The sequence below is a fragment of the Oryx dammah genome, unplaced genomic scaffold (genome assembly GCF_014754425.2).
Source record: "Oryx dammah isolate SB20612 unplaced genomic scaffold, SCBI_Odam_1.1 HiC_scaffold_10, whole genome shotgun sequence".
Lineage (NCBI taxonomy): Eukaryota > Metazoa > Chordata > Mammalia > Artiodactyla > Bovidae > Oryx > Oryx dammah.
In genome coordinates this window covers 66254330-66275971 of record NW_024070194.1, presented here as the reverse complement: position 1 = coordinate 66275971, position 21642 = coordinate 66254330, and the positions used below count along the sequence as shown (strand labels likewise).

Genomic DNA, 21642 nt, shown 5'->3' with positions numbered 1-21642 from the left:
CCAGAGACGGCAGCCCACCAGGCTCCCCCGTCCCTGGGATTCTCTAGGCAAGAACACTGGGGTGGGTTGCCATTTGCTTCTCCAGTGCAGAAAGTGAAAAGTGAAAGTGAAGTTGCTCAGTCCTGTCCGAATCTTCACGACCCCATGGACTGTAGCCTACCAGGCTCCTCCATCCATGGGATTTCCCAGGCAAGAGTACTGGAGTGGGGTGCCATTCCCGTAGAAACAGAGTTTTGCCAAGCAGAAAGAAAAAGGAATGGTATTCACGAAAGAAAGGAAGTGGGTGGACTGGAACCTACCTCAAGTGGTGTGAAAGGGCATGGGTGTATTTGGGAAATGCCAGCTGACCTTTGTGGTTGAGTGGAGATGATGTGTGCATGGTGGGGCACGTTTTTGCTGGGGAGGATGGCTTGGTGGTGGAGGAGCTTGCAGGTTGGGGTCAAACTGGGGAGAGCTTTGAATGTCATGGAAGTGAAAGCGTTGGTCACTCAGTCGTGTCCGACTCTTTGTAACCCCGTGGACTGTAGCCCTCCAGGCTCCTCTGTGCATATACTTCTCCAGGCAGGAATTCTGGAGTGGGTTGCCATTTCCTTTTCCGGGTGATCTTCCAACTCAGAGATCAAACCTAGATCTCCTGCATTGCAGGCAGATTCTTTACCGTCTGAGCCACCAGGAGGCCCGTTGAATGCCATGGAAACTTGCAAAGGAGTTTAAACTTTATCCTGTGTAGGCTTGAAGCCTCAGTGTTTTAAGTAGGGTAGTCACATAATCAGATCTTTGCTTTGGAAAAATAATTCCAGGAGTAGGTAGAAGATAGTGGTGGGGAGTAGGCTTGCTGAGGCCAGAGGAGCCAGGAGAGAGTCCTGAATGGAACAACTGGAACTCAAAGCAGTGGTGTAGGGATGGAAAGACAGATGGTCGTCTGAGAGTCTTGTTAGTGAAAACCTGGATCTACTTGGTGGTGGAAGTGGAAAGGAATGAGGTTGAGTTCTAGGCTGATTTCCTGGATCTACAGAAATAAGAGTGGGTATAAGTGATAGAAGTTTGGGGAAGAAGATACTAGGGCCCTAGTAGGCAGCTGGAAAGATGAGATTTGCACACGAGATGAGATGAGGGAGGTTACAATTTAGATCAAGTTTAGGGGACCATGAGGAGATGGGTAGTGGTGTGGAAACAGGAAACACCCCCAGGTTTTCCGGGGGAGGGCACAGAATAGGATGAAGGCTGGGCTGAGGATGGGACTTAGGGGATCGCTGACATTTGATAAGAGGAGGAACAGGTGGCAATGAGAGGAGCTGGATGTACAGATGGGAGGAGAGAGCTGTCGTAGAACCAGGAAGGAGGGAGTTTTAGGAAGGAGGCTACCGCCGTCAGAGGTCACACAAGAGACTGATAGGATGAGCAGCAGGAGAGCCCTGGGTTTAGCATTTGGTCGACCCCTGCCACCTTCCAGTGGCCAGCCCTCCTGGTTCTAGTCAAGGGGTGACAAAGGGAGGAGTCAGATCACGGAGGGAGGACAGGGGGGTGCCAGGCAGGAGCAGCCCCCGCACAGACCGCCAGTTCAAGCTTCAGGTGTGGCTCAGTCTGGCTGGAAGGCTCTCCGGCCCAGTATGAAATGCCCAGCCCTTGTATCTTACAGCTATGGAGTGCGACCTGCTCTGACCTCCCTGTATTTTGTGTAACTTGGTAACTCTCAGTCCCTACTTGCGTTCTTAGGAATTTATTTCCCTGGGTTGTCTGGAGACTTTCTGGCTCTCAGATAATTTTTCTTGCTGTCTTCCTCCCCGTGACCAGCCCCTTCCCAGCCTTCCTCTCTCTGCCTCTCTCCCTCTCCTTCTCCTCTACTGCACACAAGCAGACACATGCCTGACTTTGTTGTGTAATTACACTGAAAGTGCCCCCACTCTTCATTCATGAGCTTCTGATATTTTTAATTAGCTTTCTTGGAACGGGAAAGTATCTTCCAGTGATTTATGTTTATTGTAGGAACAATAGCAGTTTATGCTTACCTTATATCCCCTGAAGACCAGTGAGCTCTGTCTTTGGAAAGCTTAAAGCTGGATAGATGCACACCGTTTGGCTCAGCGAGGCCACGAGATGGGTTTGCACCCTCGGGGCGGGAGGACTCCCTTCCTGCCACCTGCCCCTCTTGTGGGGCAGGCTCCCTGCTAGCAGCCCAGCAGAGTGTCTTGAAAAGGACCTGGGAAAAGTTAGGAAACCTGTGTTTTCTTTTCTGACCTTTCTCGCCTGGGCCTCAGTATCTTCCTCTGCAAAACAGAGGACAGTAACTTCCTGTGCACTTCTTGGGTTGCCGAATGAATTGGATTCATTGAAATGGGCCAAAGCACTTTGTAAATGTCAAGTGGTACGTAACATCCAGTACCTCCAGTTATTCATATAACTTCTTTCTCCTTTAGAGAGGTAATGAGTGAAAAGGCTTATCAAATTTTTCCAATGTAACCATTTTTTAAGAATTAATTTTTATTAGAGGATAGTTCCTTTACAATGCTGTGTTAGTTTCTGCTGTACAGCTGTACATATACATGGGTTTCCCAGCTGGCGCTAGTGGTAAAGAACCCACCTGTCAATGCAGGAGACGTAAGACATGGGTTCCATCCCTGAGTCGGGAAGATCCCCTGGAGGAGGGCATGGCAACTCACTTCAGTATTCTTTCCTGGAGAATTCCGTGGACAGAGGAGCCTGGCAGGCTATACTCCATGGGGTTGCAGAGTCGGACATGACTGAAGTGACTTAGCACACACATGTGTACATACATCCCCTCTGGTCTGAATTTCCTCCCCATTTAGGCCACCACAGACCACTGAGAAGAGTTCTCTGTGCTGCACAGCAGGTTCCCCTTAGCTATCTGCTTTACATATAGTATCAGTAGTATATGAGTGTCAATCCCAATCCCTCCCAGCCCCCTTTTCCTGGGAGCGAGTCCATAACCCTTCACATTCCTTCTGCCTAGGAGCCCTCACTGGGAGGAGAATTCACCTCAGTTCATCCCCAGACACACATGAGCAGGAAGAGCAGCTGCTGGGTGGAGGATTCCCTCAAGTTGTTACGAACTGGCTTTTTTGGACAAAAGCCATTGGCAGTGACCAGATGCCACTGGGAATGTCTAGTACCATATATCACTCTGATAAATCTGCCCTGGGTTTTTATGTATTTCCGTTTCATAATTGCTGTTCTGGCTGAGTCGAGAAGGTGTCTGTGTATGCCAGGCATGTGGAGGGTGGGGGAGACTGTGACCTGGCCTGAGATCGTGGGCAGATCTTTGCTCTGACATATGCCATTTGGGTCTTTCGTGGACTACCGATCTTCTGTCTCTCGGCTTTCTATAATTAGATGCAGGCCTGGAAGACAGACTCCTCTCTCAAGAGTTGGGGTTCGGGAGGAACACTTGCCCCGAAGACTCACAGTTAATTGCACTCAGTTGTGAATTCCTCCCGCTGGAAAGGATTTAAAATCTGCCTATCAGTATGTCTTTGCTCTGGGACAGATACCTATCCCCGTCAGGTGGCACAGGATGGGGAGAGAAAAGTCCGCTCTTGCCTAGGCATCTGTTGTTGTTTTTTTTTAAAATTAATTTTTATTGGAGTTCAGTTGATTTACAGTGTGGTGTTAATTTCAGGTATACAGCAGAGTGAATCGGTTAAGCATATACCTGTATACACTCTTCTTTGGATTCTTTCCCCATATAGGCCGTGACAGAGTACTGAGTAGAGTTCCCTGTGTTATGCAGAAGGTCTTTATCTGTTTTATATAGTAGTGTATATGTGTCAATCCCAATCTCCCAGTTTTTCCCATGCCCCCATTTCCCCCTTGGTAACCATAAGTTTTCTACATCTATGACTCTTTCTGTTTTGTAATAGGTTCATTTGTGCATTTTTTTCAGATTTCACACTAAGTAGTATCACATGGTGCGAGTCTTTCTCAGTCTGACTTACTTCACTCAGTATGATGATCTCCAGGTCCACCTATGTTGCTGCGAATGGCATTATTTTGTTCTTTTTTATGGCTGAACAGTGCTCCATTGTGTATATGTACCCCATCTTCTTTATCCATTCATCCATTGCTTAGGCATCTCTTGGAGGTTGACTGAAGAACAAAGGCCCCAAGGCACCAGTGTTGGGATGACATTGGTCCTTCAAGTGGCTTCTTTTGATGCAGGAGAGCTTGTGTCTGATCATAATTGTTTAGCAGCTGTGTTTAGTGTCTCTCAAAGGAAACAGGAGTTGCTCCTGAAAGTCTGGAGACCAAGAATGACTCAGTGACTTTCTGTGGCCTGCACAAAACCCATGTTACTGAGATCCGCAGCAGACAGTGAAGGTGTCTGTTTTTGTTTTGAGTCATTAGGGAAGTTGTGCCCCCTCCCGAGAGTGGCACCCAGAGGTTTTCTGCTGGAAATAGAGAAGGTGGCAGGTGGAGGGAAGAGGCAGCCTCTGGCGCTCATGGACCACCTCTCGGGAGATAGGTAATCTCTGGGCCTGGATGTTCTGGTTATATTTTCAGTCTGGGGCCCTGACCTCACAGAGAAAGATTTATGTTTTCAGGCAGGAAAGTCTCCCTGACTCAGGGCATCATGTTTGTTTTTGTTTGTTTGACTTGAAAGAGAAATAAGCTGCTCACTGCAGCCATGCACAGCCCTGCCAATTAATTAACCCATGTCAATACCACACGTTGTACACATTAATTATACTTTTACCTATCTGTGAGAATTAATTGCAGATTTGTGAAGTGCTCTGAAATTTTCTTGTGACTGAAAGGGCCTGGGAGGAATGTAGACGTTTGAATGTTATCCTCTTGTCTGCTTGAGGTTGGGGGTGCTGACAGCTTCAGATGGGTGCAGTCTTTTCTGCAGGAACCTTCTTGGAGCATTCCTGTGACTCTTGAGTTATCACTGCTTGGCTGTTCTCAGAGAGGCAGTTGACAGGGGGAGGTGGCCACACCCACATGGACATCCCCCTGTCCCTTTGCAAGCGGTCACCCTTGCCTCTGTTTACTTTTTGCATAAAGACGTTTGGTTAGGAGTGTGGTTGGATTAAAAAAATCACCAGGGATCCTTCTTATTGTTGCTATTACACTTGATTTTGGAAGTGGGATCAGAGGACCTGTCAGGAATCCCCAGATCTCCTCAATCTAATCTGCTTCTTTTTCTCCCTCTCTGTTCACAGTGGGGCTTTTTCGGAAGTGGTCTTAGCTGAAGAGAAGGCAACTGGAAAACTCTTTGCGGTCAAGTGTATTCCCAAGAAGGCGCTGAAGGGCAAAGAAAGCAGCATTGAGAATGAGATCGCCGTCCTGAGAAAGTGAGTGCAGGAGGACAGCCTCCCCACCCCCTCACCGGGGGTCATGCTAAGATGATGGGGTCTCTGATGCAAGGGAAGGAGGAGGCTACAGGGAGCCGCATGCCCAGGGCTAGAGAGGGCGACCAGGACGCTGACCTGCAGTGAGGAGTGGGCTTGTTAATCCTGACTGCTGTCTATATGGGGTGTCCAGAGCACTTTCCATATTGTATTTCATCTCCTAATGTTCGTGGCAGTCACTTGAAGTCATTAGTCTTTCCAAAGAACAGGGCAGTCAGATGGACTTGGCTTTGAACTGAGACCCCGCCACTCCCTCCAGTTAGGTGACCTTGCGCTGTTTCTGAGCTCTGCACCTCCTCCATAAACTGGAGTTAGTAACATCCCCCAGGTGTTCTCAGGATTAAGTGAGATGGTGCTTAGCAAGTATCTGTGCGGCACCTGCTGCAGAGTGAGTGCTCAGTGAAGGGGTGGCTGCCACTGCCACTGTGCCCGGTAGTATTATTAGTTTCTTGTTGTTGCTTTATTTTATAAGAAGGAGGTGAAGCTCAGAGATGAAAGTCACTTGTCCATCGCCTTGCAGCTCAGATGTGGCACAGCCTGGGAGGTCAGCCCCACCAGTGTGATTTCCACACTCTTTGGTGGGCCTCTTGCTCTTGCCACTCACCTGGCACCTGGCACCCAGCGAGTTCCAGAGCTCAATGGTTACCTGCTTTACCTCTTCCCTGAGTTTGGTTTTGCTCCCCCTATAATAAAACCTGGATGGGGTTTCTGGACCCAGTTCCAGCGTGCATGGGTTTTCCCTCACCAGCAAGCGATTCTGTTGCCGTCAGGCTGTCCAAGAGTTCAGCTCAACCCTGACACTGTCCACCTGGAGACAGAGTCTGATCCCGCAGGTGAAGGGCTCAGTCCCACAAGACCGGCTCAGTCCCACAAGACCACCCCTGTCAGGCTGCTGTCTGAAGCTTGCGTGTTACCTGCACTTCTGACCGACTGGCTCTAAATCAGAGGCTCCCATGACCCCCTCCTGGGCGTTGATCAGTTTGCTAGAATGGCTTACAGAACTCAGGAAAACCCATTTACTCACTAAACGGCCGAATTATTATGAAAGGATCTTAAAGGATGTGAACCAAGAACCAGATGAAGAGATACACACAGCAGGGTCCCGAACAAAGAGGCTTCTGTCCTCCTGAAGCGTGAGGCCAGCATGGCACACAGCAGCATTCTGGTTCCCCCATGTGGAAGCTCTCCAAAAAGGGACAAAAACTTGTCCTTTAGGGCTTTTATGGAGGCTTCATTATATAGTTGTGATTGATAAAATCATCGGCCATTGGTGACTGATTCAACCTCCAGCCCCTCTCCTCTCCCTGGAAATCTGGGGGATGGAATGAAAGCCCCAACCCTCTAATCACATGGTTGGTTCTCCTGGCAGCTAGCCTCCGGCCTGGGCTTCCTTGGTGGCTCAGATGCTAAAGATTCTCTCTGCAATCCGAGAGACCCAGGTTTGATTGCTGGGTTGGAAGGATCCCCTGGAGAAGGGAAAGGCTACACCCTCCAGTATTCTTGCCTGGAGAATTCCATGGACAGAGAAGACTCGCTGGCTACAGCCCATGGGGTTGCAAAGAGTCAGACACGACTGAGTGACTAACACACACACACACAGCCTCCAGCCTGGTGCTTCTAAAAGTCACCTTATTCACATAACAAAGACACCTTTGTCTCTCACACTTAGGAAATTCCAAGAGTTTTATAAGCTGGAAGTTGGGACCTGTGGACAAGACCAAAGGTATATTTCTTACGTACGTGCTAAGTTGCTTCAGTCGTATCCAACTGTTTGTGACCCCATGGACTGTAGCCTGCCAGGCTCCTCTGTCCATGGGATTCTCCAGGCAAGAACACTGGAGTGGGTTGCCTTTCCCTTCATCAGAGGATCTTCCTGACCCAGGGATCAAACCCGGGTCTCTTATGTCTCCTGCATCGGCAAGGGGGTTCTTTGCCACTAGTGCCACGTGGGAAGCTCTATCCCAGCATCTCAGAACTAAGTCAGAGTAATGCCTCCAGCTCAAAGGTGCCGAGAACTGTTCTGATGTGGTTGGATCCTCTCAAAAGATGGTCTCCCATTAGCATGGTGTCCAGGCCTCTCCCCTCATTTTCATGGTCAAGCCATCCCCCCCATGTCTCCCAAGGTTTGAGGGAACAAACTTTTATATGGGACCTGCTTTTGTGTGAGTGGAGTGTATCCGAGCGTTGTGCTATGACGTTTTTAAGCTCTCCTATTAGCAAGAGATGCTAGAAATATCCTTGAGATTTTGGGGATTTGGAATCAGCACAGAGCAAGAATCCCTGTACAGATAAGTGAAAAAGAATGGGAACACGCCTTACTGGGTCTCAAAACAAAGGGTCTGGGTTTTCCTGAATAAGCTCTCCCACTTCTGTGTCTTGGGGACCAGCTGTGCCCACTGAACGATGCTTTGTTGCCATCAGTACAAACCAGCGCCACCGAGGTGGCCGGGATCTTCCTGTCCTTTTCAGCATATGTGATATGTGTTCTGGAACAAATGGGTCTCGATGGTACTTTTTATTACAAGCGTTTTCTCTTATTTGTTTGGTCTCTTAGGGACCTGAAGAGTTTCACGTTGTCCTGTGAGGACTGCATGAAATAATTCTGTGGCAAAGAATTTGGGAAAACAAATTTCTCTACGTACATTAGCATCAAGCAGGAAAACACTATGTTAATGAAACATTTATTTAAATTGCCCATTTTCCAATGTGAAATCAGCACCCAGAGAAGAGGGATTTGGCTGCATATTAAGTTGAAGCCACGTTGCAGATAGTTGACATTTTAGATGGAAATCTGGGTGGGTTCAGAGCCTTCCAGAGGTTCTGCCTTGGACACAAGGGCTGCCTGTTGCTGAATCAACGATGGGTGCCTTTATTTTTGGGTGTCTCCCTCATGAGCTTAGAAGCCACAAAACCAAGGAGGTCAGGTTTTCTTTTTGGTGATATTTTCTGTCTCCCTGGGCAAGGGCAGCAGATGCAAACTTCATAAACCAGTCCTGGCTCATGTCTTGGTCTTTCTGGCGTCAATAGTGCCTCCACCCCATGGCTCCCTCAAATGATGTACACTTCCAGCAAGAGGGCGGTTCAAGCAAGGGGACTGGGAATCACTTATTTTGATAGTTCTCACTCTCTACGATTGGGGTGCCTTGAAGTGTGACCCTTCTTTCAGGAATGGAAAACCAATGATTTCTCAGGGGATAAAATGGGCTGTATCTCCTATATGGGTTTTGGTCCCTGTGAATGATTGATTTACAAGTAGAATAAGAGGCTGTCCCATGTCATAAGCAGTCGAAAGCCAAGTGTAATATATTAGTTGTAGAAAAGATAGTTTTGGAACTACTGTCAAGAGCCACCATTGAAACATTCATTCATTTCACTGATGTTTAGTAAATTCCTGTGCGTCAGTTGGCGCTGCTAGGTGCTGAGATTGAAAAAACAAGATACAACTCTTGTCTTCCGGGAGCTAGATAAGTGCAATGACATTGTAGATACTGTATGAGAGGTCTTACCAGGGATTTAAGAGTAGGGCTTCCCATTTCTCCCTTGGGGGTTGAGTGTGAGAGAAGGCTTCCTGGAGGAGGTGTGTCTAGACAATGAGTATATTTTGCTAAGGGAAGAAGGGCAGAGGGATATTCCAATCAGGAGGAGGCGGGGTAAACAGAGGAAAGGAGATGGGAGGCAAGCTGGTGTGCTGGGAACTCCACGGAGCCCAGTGGACCAGGCGGAGGGTTCCAGGTGAGATGTGAGGGCCCTGAGGTTGGGGAGGTTGGATCATGGGATGCTGTATACCCCCACTTTATCCTGCAGACAGCGGGGAGCCTTGGAGTGTTTTAATGGAAGGAGTAACGTGATCAGGATTGTTTCATAAAGATTATTGTCGCAGAAGGAAGAAGGTGGGGCAAGATTCACTATACGGGGAAGCAGTTAGGCAGCCATTGGAGGCGCGGCAGTGCATCAAAATCGGATCTGTGGGCTGGGATGCAAGAGGAAGAATGGCATCTCCAGGACTCAGAGACTGGGGAGGAGCTGGGAGACAGTTGAGGGGAGAGCTGAGTCTAGGATAACCTCCAGGCTTCTGATTGGTTAGGTGGGTGGATGATGACCTCGTTAACTGAGATTAGAAATCCAGGAGCAGGAGGGAGGTGATGAGTTCTGATTCAGACATGCTGGACTTGGGGGATGGCTGGTCGACGATGGAGGTCTGAAGCCCAGCCGTGTCCTGGGCTTGCTAAATGTTAAATTAGTCTGAAACCATGTGTTAAAAAATCCTTTGGTCCTCTGTAACTAAATCCTTGAAGATAGGGTTCCAAAGAGGCCTGCATTATTCCAAATTCTGTTGTATTCCCTGGTCGTTGGTATATTTTCAGGCTACTTTTCATCTAAGGAGGCCCATCTGGGAGACTGCTTGCCCTCCTTTGTGCTGAGTTTATTGCAGGGTGAGAGATTTATGTTTTTCATTGGATTAAAGTAATGTAGCTAATATATCCTTAAGGATGTCTCTATTCTTGCCCTGAAAATAGTTCCAAAATGAATCTCCTACTTGATAAGTGGATATTAAACCAAGATCAGAGGGAATAAAAAGAGGCAGGCTTCATGGTAGGCAGTTGCTATGTAACATCGAAGGATTCTGTCTGACTGGCAGGAGGCAGGGTCTGTATGGCTCAGCACCAGCCTTCCCTGGAGCAATGGTTAGCTCAGGTCCTGTGAAGGGCATGTTCTCTGCATTATGGAATATCACAATGTTAGTGTTACCACTGGATTATGGAGTTTATCGTTTCCGCGGTATTATTTACTTAGAGGGCAGGCAGTGCTCAAATCTAATTTCAAGGCAACACATAAAGCATTTATGGAGAAGTAGAAAGGAAAATACCCACTCCAGTGTTCTGGCTTGGAGAATCCCAGGGATGGTGGAGCCTGGGGGGCTGCCGTCTATGGGGTCGCACAGAGTCGGACATGGCTTAGCAGCAGCAGCAGCAGAAAGGAAAATATACAAACAGCCTGCACTGAAACGACGGATGAAGGGAATGCATGAAGATGGAATATAGGAGACGAGAGAAGCAAAACCGATGTCTTCAGAGTAACCCTTTTCCTAATAGTTGGGGTTACCAAGGCTTGGACTGGTTCAAGAGTCACTGTGCTCATGAAACATGGCCCCAGGATGCCATACTGTTCTAATGGTTACTTTATTGGCTGCAGAGATGATCTTTCCTGGGGAGAATTCTCGCCTGGGTAGGAATTGCTTTTAAACTGCAAGTACTTCATTGTGGATACACAGGGGAGTCTCAGCTCAGGGTCTCTGCGTTTTTCCCTCTAAATCAGTGTTTCTCAACCCTGATGACACTTTAAAATCACCCAGGAGTCTTTTGCAAACATCCTGACGCCCAGGCTCCAGCCTGACCAATTGAGATAGAATTGGAGGTAATGGTGGCTACTGGGAAATTTTAAAAAGCACCCCATCTCCATCCCAGGACTCTTACATGCAGCCAAGTCAGTGTTGAGAAGAGCTGCTCAAAGGCTTTGGCCTCATGGTCTCACCTCCCAGGGGATGAAGGTGCTCTTCATGTGCCCAGCAGTATGGAGAAATGTGTAAACATGCAGATATGTGCACACGCACATGCACACCAGACGCAAACGTGCAGATATGCACACACGCACACGCACACACACCAGATGCAAACGCGCATATATGTGCACACGCACACACACACACCAGACGTAAACGCGCATATATGTGCACACGCACACGCACACCAGATGTAAACGCGCATATATGTGCACACGCACACCAGACATAAACGCGCATATATGTGCACACGCACACCAGACGTAAACGCGCATATACGTGCACACGCACACACACACCAGATGCAAACGCGCATATATGTGCACATATACACGCACACACACACCAGATGTAAACACGCAGATATGTGCACGCACACACACACCAGATGTAAACGCGCATATATGCGCACACACGTACACACACACACCAGATGTAAACACACATATATATGCGCATACACACGCACACACACAGCAGATGTAAACATGCGTATATGTGTACATACACACGCGCACACACACACCAGGTGTAAACACGCATATATGTGCATGCACACACACACACACACCAGACATAAACATGCACATATGTATGCATACACACACACCAGATGCATATATGTAAACATGCATATATGTGCGCATACACACGCACACACACACCAGACGTAAACGCGCATATATGTGCTCATGTGCACGCACACACACACCAGATGTAAACATGCATATATGTGCACACGCACATGTACACACACCAGACATAAATGCGCATATATGTGCACATGCACACGCACACACACACCAGACGTAAACGCGCATATATGTGCTCATATACACGCACACACACACCAGACGTAAACGCGCATATATGCGCACGCACACACACACCAGATGTAAACACGCATATATGTGCGCACACACACACACCAGATGATGCTTCCTTTAGGTGAGAGGGCTCATTTACTGGAGCAAACTCAAATGTGGTCCCTCTTGAAGAGCTGGATTTCATCCTTAGAGGGGAATTGACTCAACCCTGTTATCCCCCTCAGTGGGGAGCAGGCACCAGCCATGAGCTGGGTTCAGGAGTGAGAACCTGGCTCTTTGAGGGTGGCCGGGTTGTAGGGGCAGTAAAGGCCATTCCCAGACTGGAGAGGCTGGCATAAGGCTTGGTCAAGTCAGCAGGACTCTCACTGGCAAGCCCGCCATTTGAAGGGAATCAGAGCTGCTGAAGGCAGCAGACACCAAAGCCCAGGATCTGCTATGGCCAAGGTCAAGGATGGATTGTGGACAGGGCGGTGAGGCCGTCTTCCTGGGAGAGCGTGAGTCAGCACCACAGCCAGGCTCCGGAGGCCTGGGCACTCCTTACAGGAGCTTCATTCCCTGGCTCTCTTGGACTAGACATGTTTCTCTCGGCACAGACTAACTAGAGGCAAGGCAGGCAGCTTGAGCCCCCAAAGGAGAGGACAGCTGGTTTTGAATTAAGTATTAGCCTTCAGAGAAAGGCTTTTCTGTAAATTAACTCGTTTAAATCTGGCTTGCTTCTGCTCCTGCAGCTTTGTTCTGACGGCAGGCGGGCCCATTTGCTTCTTTAAATCACTGCCAAGTGCCAGTTTATTGTGTGTGTCAGAGAAACAGACTCTTCAATAGAAATTCATCGATTCAGAGCGAACAAAACCACTTCTCCAATGACTGAAAATGGCCAAGCTGGTAAAGCTGATACTTGAGTTTCTCAGGCACCAGTACAACTTTTTAAGGATCTAATCTGCCTAGAAGATTGTGTTCCAGCACGGAGAGACCTTTCCTGTGGAAACATACTCTCAGAATGAAGGACACAGGCAGGAAGTGTGAAAAGGAATGTCTGGAGGCCACGTGATAACAAATAGGGAGGTGGCTTGCTCTCTGTTATGATCCTGGAACCCTTTGCTACCCTGAAAAACTTTTGCTGAAAGTTCCCTTAATTTAGGAAAAACTATGCAATTCCAGCAAAACAGGTTGAGGGATATGGTTAGGTTATTTGGTGGTGGTTATTTTTGTTCTATGTGTCTATGATTAAAGCCACAGTCTTGTCAAGCTTGGAGCGTGCACAGGCGGGTGTATCAGCTGCAGGACTCTAGTCACGTTGGAAAGTTGACACAGCCCTTCTTGGACCTGTTCACTGTAGGCTTAGTGAAAGCATCAAACATACATAAGAGCCAACGCTAGTCTATCTGGCCCTACTGGAGAGCTGACCTTGGAATCTTGCCGAATTTGGTGAACTTTCTCCTCTAACTCTGTACTTCGCTTCTCCATTTCTTCCAGCCCTGTGGATCTGACTGTAAACTCAGCTTTGTCCAGACCACTATTTGCTGGTCATTGTTTATTTCATCCTAACGGTGGGCATGTGTATAAGAAATAAAATTGGCCTCATGCCAACGTCACTGTACAGCCAAAAGAGGATGCATGGGGTGCTTCCCAGTGGCTTTCCCGTGGTGCTTTTTGTCTAAGGCAGATAATCCAGGAACAGTTAAAAAATTTGACTTGAGATCCAGGAGCAGTGAATTTTTATGAGTTCTATCAATTTCTTGGGTATTGCTGTGAATAGGAGGAGACTAGAATTGGTGGTGTCCCTTGCTGCAACAGGGATATTCAGACTAGTCTAACCAGGAACGGTGGTTTATCTTTCCAGGGACCATGAGCCTCCTGAGTGTCTCCCTGCGTGCGTTTTCTGCTTCCCAAGTACCATGTGAAGTGTGGCTCTCATGATCAGACAGACTTTTTCTTCATGCCTCCTTCTAGTTCTATGCACATGAGATTTTAATTGCACATCTGCTGTTGACCCTCTCCAACTTAATTCTGTGAAGTCACTTGCTTGATGGGATCCAGACTCCTTGGTAAACAGCACCCTCCCCTCCACTTTACCATCAGCAGCTTTCACCTCCCCACCCTCCAAGTTCAAGTTCATTCCTCCAAAAGGCACAGATGACTCCTGCATAGATGATCCAGACCCCTGCCTCTCCTCTTTCCTTTCTGCTTCAGTGGGCTGAGCCTCAGTTTGAGACATCCTCTTCTTCAGGGTTTCCCCCAGTTGTCCCTTCCTGGGGGGCCCTTCCCTCTGAGACCCCACGGCACCAGGCTTACCTCTGTCACCCCTGACTGTGCCTGTGAGGTCCTCTTCCTGAGACCGTGGATTTCCAGAGTCCAGCCCAGAACAAAAGGCAAGGTGGGGAGCATCGAGGGGAGGAGTGGGTGAGGGGATTCAGGTGATAATGAGGGTTAGAAACGCTGGGTGCAGGTGCTGACTCAGTAGAGACTACAGCAGAGAAGAAACCTCTGCTGAGTTCCATGGGCTTTCCATCAGCCAGTCAGGGCGGGGCGCCTTCTAGAAGACGAGCCAGGTTTGAGGGGAAGATGATTCTTCTACAGCAACAGAGTTGACTTAATCTAGTCTGGCTGTTCCTGCCACCTTTTATACTATATATATGACTCTGTAGATATTTAGAGTATTTGAAGAAACATTGTGTTTTATTACACTTTTAAAAACAGTGTTAGTTATTTGCATGCTTATTTCCATGTGCTGTCTCCCTGTCATCTAATCTGACTGTGTGCTTGGGTAGTTCAACCCTTGTGTGGATTAGTTGGTGGTTTAAATTCCTCTAAATTATTATTATCTTGGGAAGTGTTTTCTCTCTTCTTCAGTCAACTTACTTAGCTAATGATTCATATAAATTTCATTTAAAGATTCCAACATAAGTGTGTGTGTGTACACATATATACATACATATATTATCTGATATTTCAAAGAAAATCAGAAAAGCTTATATTGGAGGATCCTTCGAAACCTGAAAGACTTAAGTACAAGGAGTCCTGGGATAAAACCAGGATGGCAAATACACAAAAAGAAATAAGTATACACCAGAAGTTCACTGTTTCTTTTCTGTTAAACTTTAGGTTGTGTCAATTCTATTTTCTACATAGTTGCATCATTGTTTACTTGGATAAATGATTCTAGTAAAGCTTTATTTATGATGCATTATCTAGTTTAAACTCTATAAAGTTTGGTGAATAGACTATATTTTACATATTTCAAGTCCAAGGTTACCCTTTGGGTGGTTTAAACGGTTACCATTTGAAGGCCTTATCACTGACTTTTGTCCTCCAAGTCAGTCTAAGTTTGAGATTAGAGTCTTAGGTGACTGGTCTGAAGTTTTTATATATACACTGAAAGAAATAATTTCTAAAATAGTGTGTGTATGTATATGTATACATACACACACATATATGGAATTTGGTAAATGGGATTTAATATTCATTTTTATCTATTTACATTTTTCTTTTATACATATTTTAAAAATAACGTTGACTACATGATTCAGGCATGAGGTAGGTCTCACTGAGGAATCCTAACAGTCAAGGATATTTATTTGTAAACAAGTTCAGTGGTGTGATGGATGTGGTGTTTTCATTTTTGTTGAAGGTTACTGAACTGATGTGCTAAATGTACACATTTATATATGTGTATATGTGCATAAATATGGACACATGTATGTATATGTAGAAACATATTTACATATACACTTATACACATTTTAAATGCATTTCAAGTTTTTTTTTTTTTTTTTACATCTTTTCACTTAAGAGCAAAAACTTCTTTTGCTTAATTTAGTCAATATACCTTCAAGGCTGTCAATAATCTGCTGTCTAGGTGCCTAAATAAGATCATAAGGCATAAGAGAAGCCTTTTTAAACTGTTAAAATCTTCCAGTGTTAGGGATTATACAAATGTTAGGCATTGCTACTTTCATCATACTATTGTAAGAGTGCAGAATAAATTGGTGGGAGAGCTCAGAGCAGAAATTGTACCCATTTTGAAGTGCAGAGACTGTAATTTGGATGGAGCTGGGGAGACGTTGTGGAGCTGTTCCCCATCTTTTAGGACCCCACCTTGCCCTTCTGTTAGGAAACTGCTTTGGGAACTTTGTTCACTGTAGATGCAGCCTTGGGAATCAGAAGTCTTATGACTCCTGGGACTTGCCTGACGGTCCAGTGATTAGGACTACGTGCTTTCATTGCTGAGAGCCTGGGTTTGATCCCTGTTCAGGGAACTAAGACCTCACAAGCCAAATAGCCAAAAGAAGTCTTATCACTCCCAACAAGTAGGAAGAAATAGCAATAGATTTTAAAAGGCAATAGATATCAATTGATTAAATTAACAGACTGATAACTTTAAAATCAGAATTCAAGCTTTCGTCCCAACCTTGTGATCTGAAGTCTAGAGCCATACATATCTACCCTTTGAGATCTTAAAAACAAATATTCTACTTTGTCATCATTTAAAAACCAGCTGGGACTTCTAGGAGCCTCGTTTTATGTAATCTTCACTATAAACCTCTGAAGTGGATATTATTCTTCACATTTTACAGTTGAGGAGCTGGGACTTATTTAAGAAATTTCTGGAGGCCTCATACGTAGATAGAGCAGGAAGTCAGACCCAGGTCTGTCTGTCTTTCCTATTATGATCTGCTCTGTCTGGTGTTCCCATGTTGTTAAAACAGGGCCACATACTCTTGATGTTGACCGCAGCCCACTGCATAGGGGTGCTCATTGATAGTGAAAGGAAATAATCTCTATTTTACACTGCCATTAGAGGGTCAGGGTGAAATATTAGTGAAGACCTCAGAATTAGCCTGAGTTTTCACCTGACTACCCCACTCAGAAGCTGTGGTGGTGGTGGCTGTTTAGTTGCTAAGTCGCGTCCAACTCTTTCCCACCCTGTGGACTGTAGCCTGCCAGTCTCCTCTGTCCGTGAGATTCCCCAGGCATGAATACTGGAGTGGGTTGCTGGTTCCCTCTCCAGGGGGTCGGATCTTCCCAACCCAAGGATCGAACCTGCGTCTCCTGCATTGGCAGGCGGATTCTTTACCACTGAGCTACCAGGGAAGCCCTAGAAGCTTTGGGCAAACGATTTCAGCTTTGTGCCTCCCTCATCAGGAAGATGCTGGTACCTCACATTGTTGTTACGGAGCTTAAAGAACTGATGCATACAGAGTGCTTATAACAGTGTCTGGCACGTTGTGTGAGCTCAGAGAGTGTTTGCTGTTTATATCATTACATGTATGAGGGACAGCTGGCTGGACAGTGGAAACGGGAGGGAGCGCCTTCCCACAAGCCACGTCACATGCGTACGGCCTCCCTGTTGGAGCCCACAGAGGCCCTGCTGGCGGAGGATGCGCTGCCAGCCACAGGGAGGCAGCTCCCTCATCCAGCGGAGGCCGTACCATGGTGCTGATGCCCGGCGTGATTGCAGTGTCAAGAATACATCCGCTTTACTGTTTCTCTTAAGCTGTGAAAGCAGATACTATTTGTCTCTCTTGCTTTTTCCCCTAACATGGCAGTCACTGAGCATTAGAACTGGAAAAGGACCTTAGAGATTTTGGTCCAGTTGTCTTGACCTCCAGATGGAACAACAGGTCCAGAGAGGTCAAGCGAGTGGCCCAAGGTCACAGAACAGACTCATGTGAGTGTGCAGCCAGAGTGATGGTTTTTGGCCTCCTCCTCCAGAACTCTATCCACACACCATGCTGATTCTCTTGTAGAGTATCCCTTGGGAGAATGCAAGAAAATGACTCCTACTCATCAGAAAGGTAGCTTTTTTTTTTTTTTTTTTTAAAATCCCATGTGGCATGCAGGATCTTCTCCAGTCATGCCCCTTGTACTGGGAGCATAGGGTCTTAACCCTGGACCTCCAGGAAGGTCAATTTTTCCTCATTTTGAAAGGCGCTGTGGTATGTTTACAGAGACTGAAGGTTCTGCCCTCGTACCCTGGCCACATTCCAGTGTGAGATATGGGATCTGGTTCCAGAAATTCCCCTGGTGGTTTCAGTTATCTGTGCTGTTCTTTCTGCCTCCCTTTCCTGGGTGCTGATGCAGTGATGCTGCAGGCTGCTATGATTGCTCTCGTGTCCTGCCCCCAGCTGCCTCTGGTTCCCTGGAATTTGCTGCAAAGGAACTCAGAGTCTGGGTTAAAGATGAACCTCTGGGAATATTTCCTTCCCGTTACGGGTGTGTTTGAGGACCTTGGTCCTTTGTGCCAGCTTCTTGGCAACAGATTGGTGATACTACTTCTCAGAAGCGCAGTAGGAAGAAGCCAGCTCCAGACTGTGGAATGATTAGGGAAATATGGAAAGTGCTGCTGTTGGAGGGGTCATAGTCTGAGAAACCCATCCACCTTCCCCACGTGGCTTAGGAGAGGGAGACGTGCTGAGCACCCAGGCTCCGGTCCTGTGTCTGCTTGCTCTTTTTGACCCCTCTCTCTGTACCTTTCTGCAGTGTTCTAGAAACAAACGGAGAGGTGGCTTATCTCATACTGTCCTGGACATCAGCGTGGGTTGAGGGACGTGGGTCATTTTGCAGTTGCCCCGGGGTAGGTGCCACAGGAAGTGGAGGCCGCTGAGGAGCTGACCACCCAGGAAAGGTACTGTTGGAGGGATAAGCCCATCGGTTCAAGTAGCCACAGAATTTTCCTCAATATCAAGTTGTTATACATTAGTATGTAATTTTTTCTAGGTATAAAAGTAAAATTCCAGAAAGTTTTTACACAACATTAGATGTTCTTTCTAGTGAGTCTCCTTGCTGCAGAGCAAAGGATAATGTGGCTATTTCCTTAAAACCAGTGCTTCCCTCCAGTTGAGGGGGTTGGTTTGAATTGTAATTCCATACATCCACCCCCAATTCCTTCACTGTGGATGTCTGGTGGGTTGGTTGTTGCTGTGTGTGTGTGTGTGTGTGTTTAATCCTGGCAGGGTGCCTCCAGGACAGATCCCCTTGACACAGACCCTGGGAGGTGGCCTGAAAAGATGGCAGAGTAGCAGTTTAGGTGGCATCCCTGTCTGGGGTTGAATGTTAGTGGTATCATCTGGAACATTAGGCTTCTCTAGTGGTGCAGCAGTAAAGAATCGCCTGCCAGTGCAGGAGACGCAGAAACGAGAATTCAGTCCCTGAGTCAGGAAGACTGTGAAGAAGCGGCTACCCAGGCCAGTATTCTTGCCTGGAGAATCCCATGGACAGAGGAGCCTGGTGGGTTACAGCCCATGGGGTCACAAAGAGCCAGACGTGACTGAGCGCACACATTAGAACATTAACACTGGGGAGGTAAATCCCTTTGTGAGCACATCTTTCTGTTTAACTCCATAATGGTACAGTCCCTGGGGTCGCAAAGAGTCAGACACGAAGTAACAACTAAACAACAACAAAGGAAGCCAACACTTAGTATTATTGTCAACACATTGTGGCAGGATTTCTCCTCTGAAGTTCTGACTTCTGGAACAGTGAGTTCACCCTGTCACTCCCAGTGGTTTCAGAATGCCCCCCTTTTTTCTCATTTTTTTCCTTTCCTTCTTCCTGCCCTGCTTCCCTACTAGACTTTAAATCATGTTTCTACCTCCTTCGACTGCTATACTTCCTCCCTCAACTCACTTAGCAACTCTTTACAGTACAGCTTCTGCCCAACCATGCTACTGATGCTCTTTTCCCAAAGAGCTCCAATTAATTTGAGTTGCCAAACGTCATAGGCTTTTCAAAGTGTAGATTCACTTTAATTTTTCTGAAACCCTAGACCCTGTTGACCAATGCAACCTTGTTAAAACTCTCAGATGGCTTAGCTGTGACATTTAAGTACCTTTGCCTCCTAGCTTAGTCTGTTCAGCTGCTGTAACAAAATACCAGAGGTGAGTGGCTTATAAATGACAGAAATTTATTTCTCAAGAGTTCTGAAGGCTGGGAACTGCTTCCTCGTTCATCAGTTCAGTTCAGTTTGCTTAGTCATGTCCAACTCTTTGTGACCCCCAAGGACTGCAGCACGCCAGGCTTCCCTGTCCTTCACTATCTCCTGGAGCTTGCTCAAACTCATGTCCATTGAGTTGCTGATGCCATCCAACCATCTCATCCTCTGTCACCCCCTTCTCCTCTTTCCCTCAATATTTCCCAGCATCAGGGTCTTTTCTAATGAGTCAGCTCTTTGCATCAGGTGGCCAAAGTATTGGAGCTTCAGCTTCAGCATCAGTCCTTCCAAAACATATTCAGGGTTTATTTCCTTCAAGATTGGCTGATTTGATCTCTTTGCTGTTCAAGGGACTCAAGAGTCTTCTCCAGCATCACAGTTTGGAAGCATCAATTCTTTGGTGCTCAGGAAAAGAACCAGCCTTGTTTTCCTGGTTTATAGATGGCATCTTTTTGCTCAGATGGTAGGGCCATTTAGAAAGGTGTCCACGCTAAGCTTTTTCTCCTGTGTCTCCCTTGGGCACTTTTTTCCTTGAGCAGAGAATCCAGGGATCCCACCTTTTTTATGGAGGCCAAGATTGTCCTGTGAAACCACAGAGGGTCTTTGGGCCGAGCTAGAATTCCTCAGGGAGGGGATCCTGAAGGCTTAGTTCTCTATATATAGTGTCAAAGAGAGACTGAAGCCTTCTGGGACCAGCCACTTGCCTCCCAGCTCACAGTGTTCAGTATGCAAAGCTAGTGACTCCACAAGTGTTGAATTAACTGCAGATGAAGCTCTCTGAGAACCCTGGTTCAGATGAAGGTGGAAAATGTACTTTGTATGCAGAAGCCTTACTGTTCAAACACGGCTTGTTAGCCAGCTCAAATTTCACTTTGTACTTGAAAAATAGAATGTAAATCATAACGAAATGACTGTATCATTTAGGCCCCACTGGAGAGGAAAACAAGAGTCATGGGATCCTGTGTCTGCTTATCTGGGTAGGATGCAGGAGTGCTTGGGAAGGTTCCACCAGTAGCCACAGGAATGGCCAGAGGATGGAAATTAGGTTCCGGGAGGAGAAAGAGAAGCAATGGCTATTGTTATTTTACCTATAGAAATTTGACATCCATTTACATATATTTATTATTGTATTTGAGTGGCTAGCATTCTGTGAGGACATTGTGCTTTTTGTTAAGTTCAAAGACGATGCTGTTTCCCAGTAGGACTCTTAGATTTTTATCTGACATTGTCAATAGTTGTCAGTCATTCTGAATATCTCCATGTTCCTGATATACTCCATGCTTTGGGATTTCTCGTTTAGGTAGCATCTCCTATTTGTTTTTATTTTTCCAAGGATTGCATGAGTGTGCTTGTACTAACTAGATTTAGAATAATCAGAATGTTATGATGGCAAAGTGGCTGTCAGCACTCGGGCATGGTGACCATGTGATTTCCGTGGAAACAATCTCTGTCCTCCTGGGAGCACCTGTTTTCCTTTTTGTCTCTCCGTTTGTGGAGGGCAGAAACCTGAGCTCGACTTAGCTCAGGTTCTAGTTGATACCTTGTGAGTTTAGATTCTTAAAATGATGCTGAGCCGTAAAATTTATGTCAGTAAATAAAAAGCTATCAGAAGGAAGAAGCTTCTACTAGGTATATTGCTCTTATTTGGAAAAGTGGCAATAAATTTTAAGGGAGTATTAAGAATGAGTAACATGTCAGGAAGAAGAAATTGAATTTCCTTCACCAAAAGCCTAGAGGCTGTTGTTCAAGAAGTAAGCGATGCATGTGAAAGGACTTGGAGATGATAATGATGGTGGTGGTGGTGAGGCAGAGGAGGAAGAACAGGGGGGTTGTTGAGGATGAGGATGGTGGTGATGAAAATGGTTATGACCAGAAGGATGGCCATGATGAAGGTGAGGAGGAGGATGGGGATGAAGATGATGGTCATGGTGAGGGGGATGGTGAGGAGGAGGATGG

The 21642-nt window shown here is 46.6% G+C and overlaps 1 protein-coding gene across 2 annotated transcripts in view; it reads left to right on the top strand.

Moving 5' to 3' along the window:
* The window catches only part of CAMK1D (calcium/calmodulin dependent protein kinase ID), a 394014-nt gene that overhangs the window by 151191 nt on the left and 221181 nt on the right, over positions 1 to 21642 (top strand). For both annotated transcript variants that reach the window (XM_040248463.1, XM_040248464.1), the window contains exon 2: positions 5181 to 5312. In XM_040248463.1, coding sequence (XP_040104397.1) covers positions 5181 to 5312 — 132 coding nt within the window. The remainder of the gene's footprint in view (positions 1 to 5180; positions 5313 to 21642) is intronic.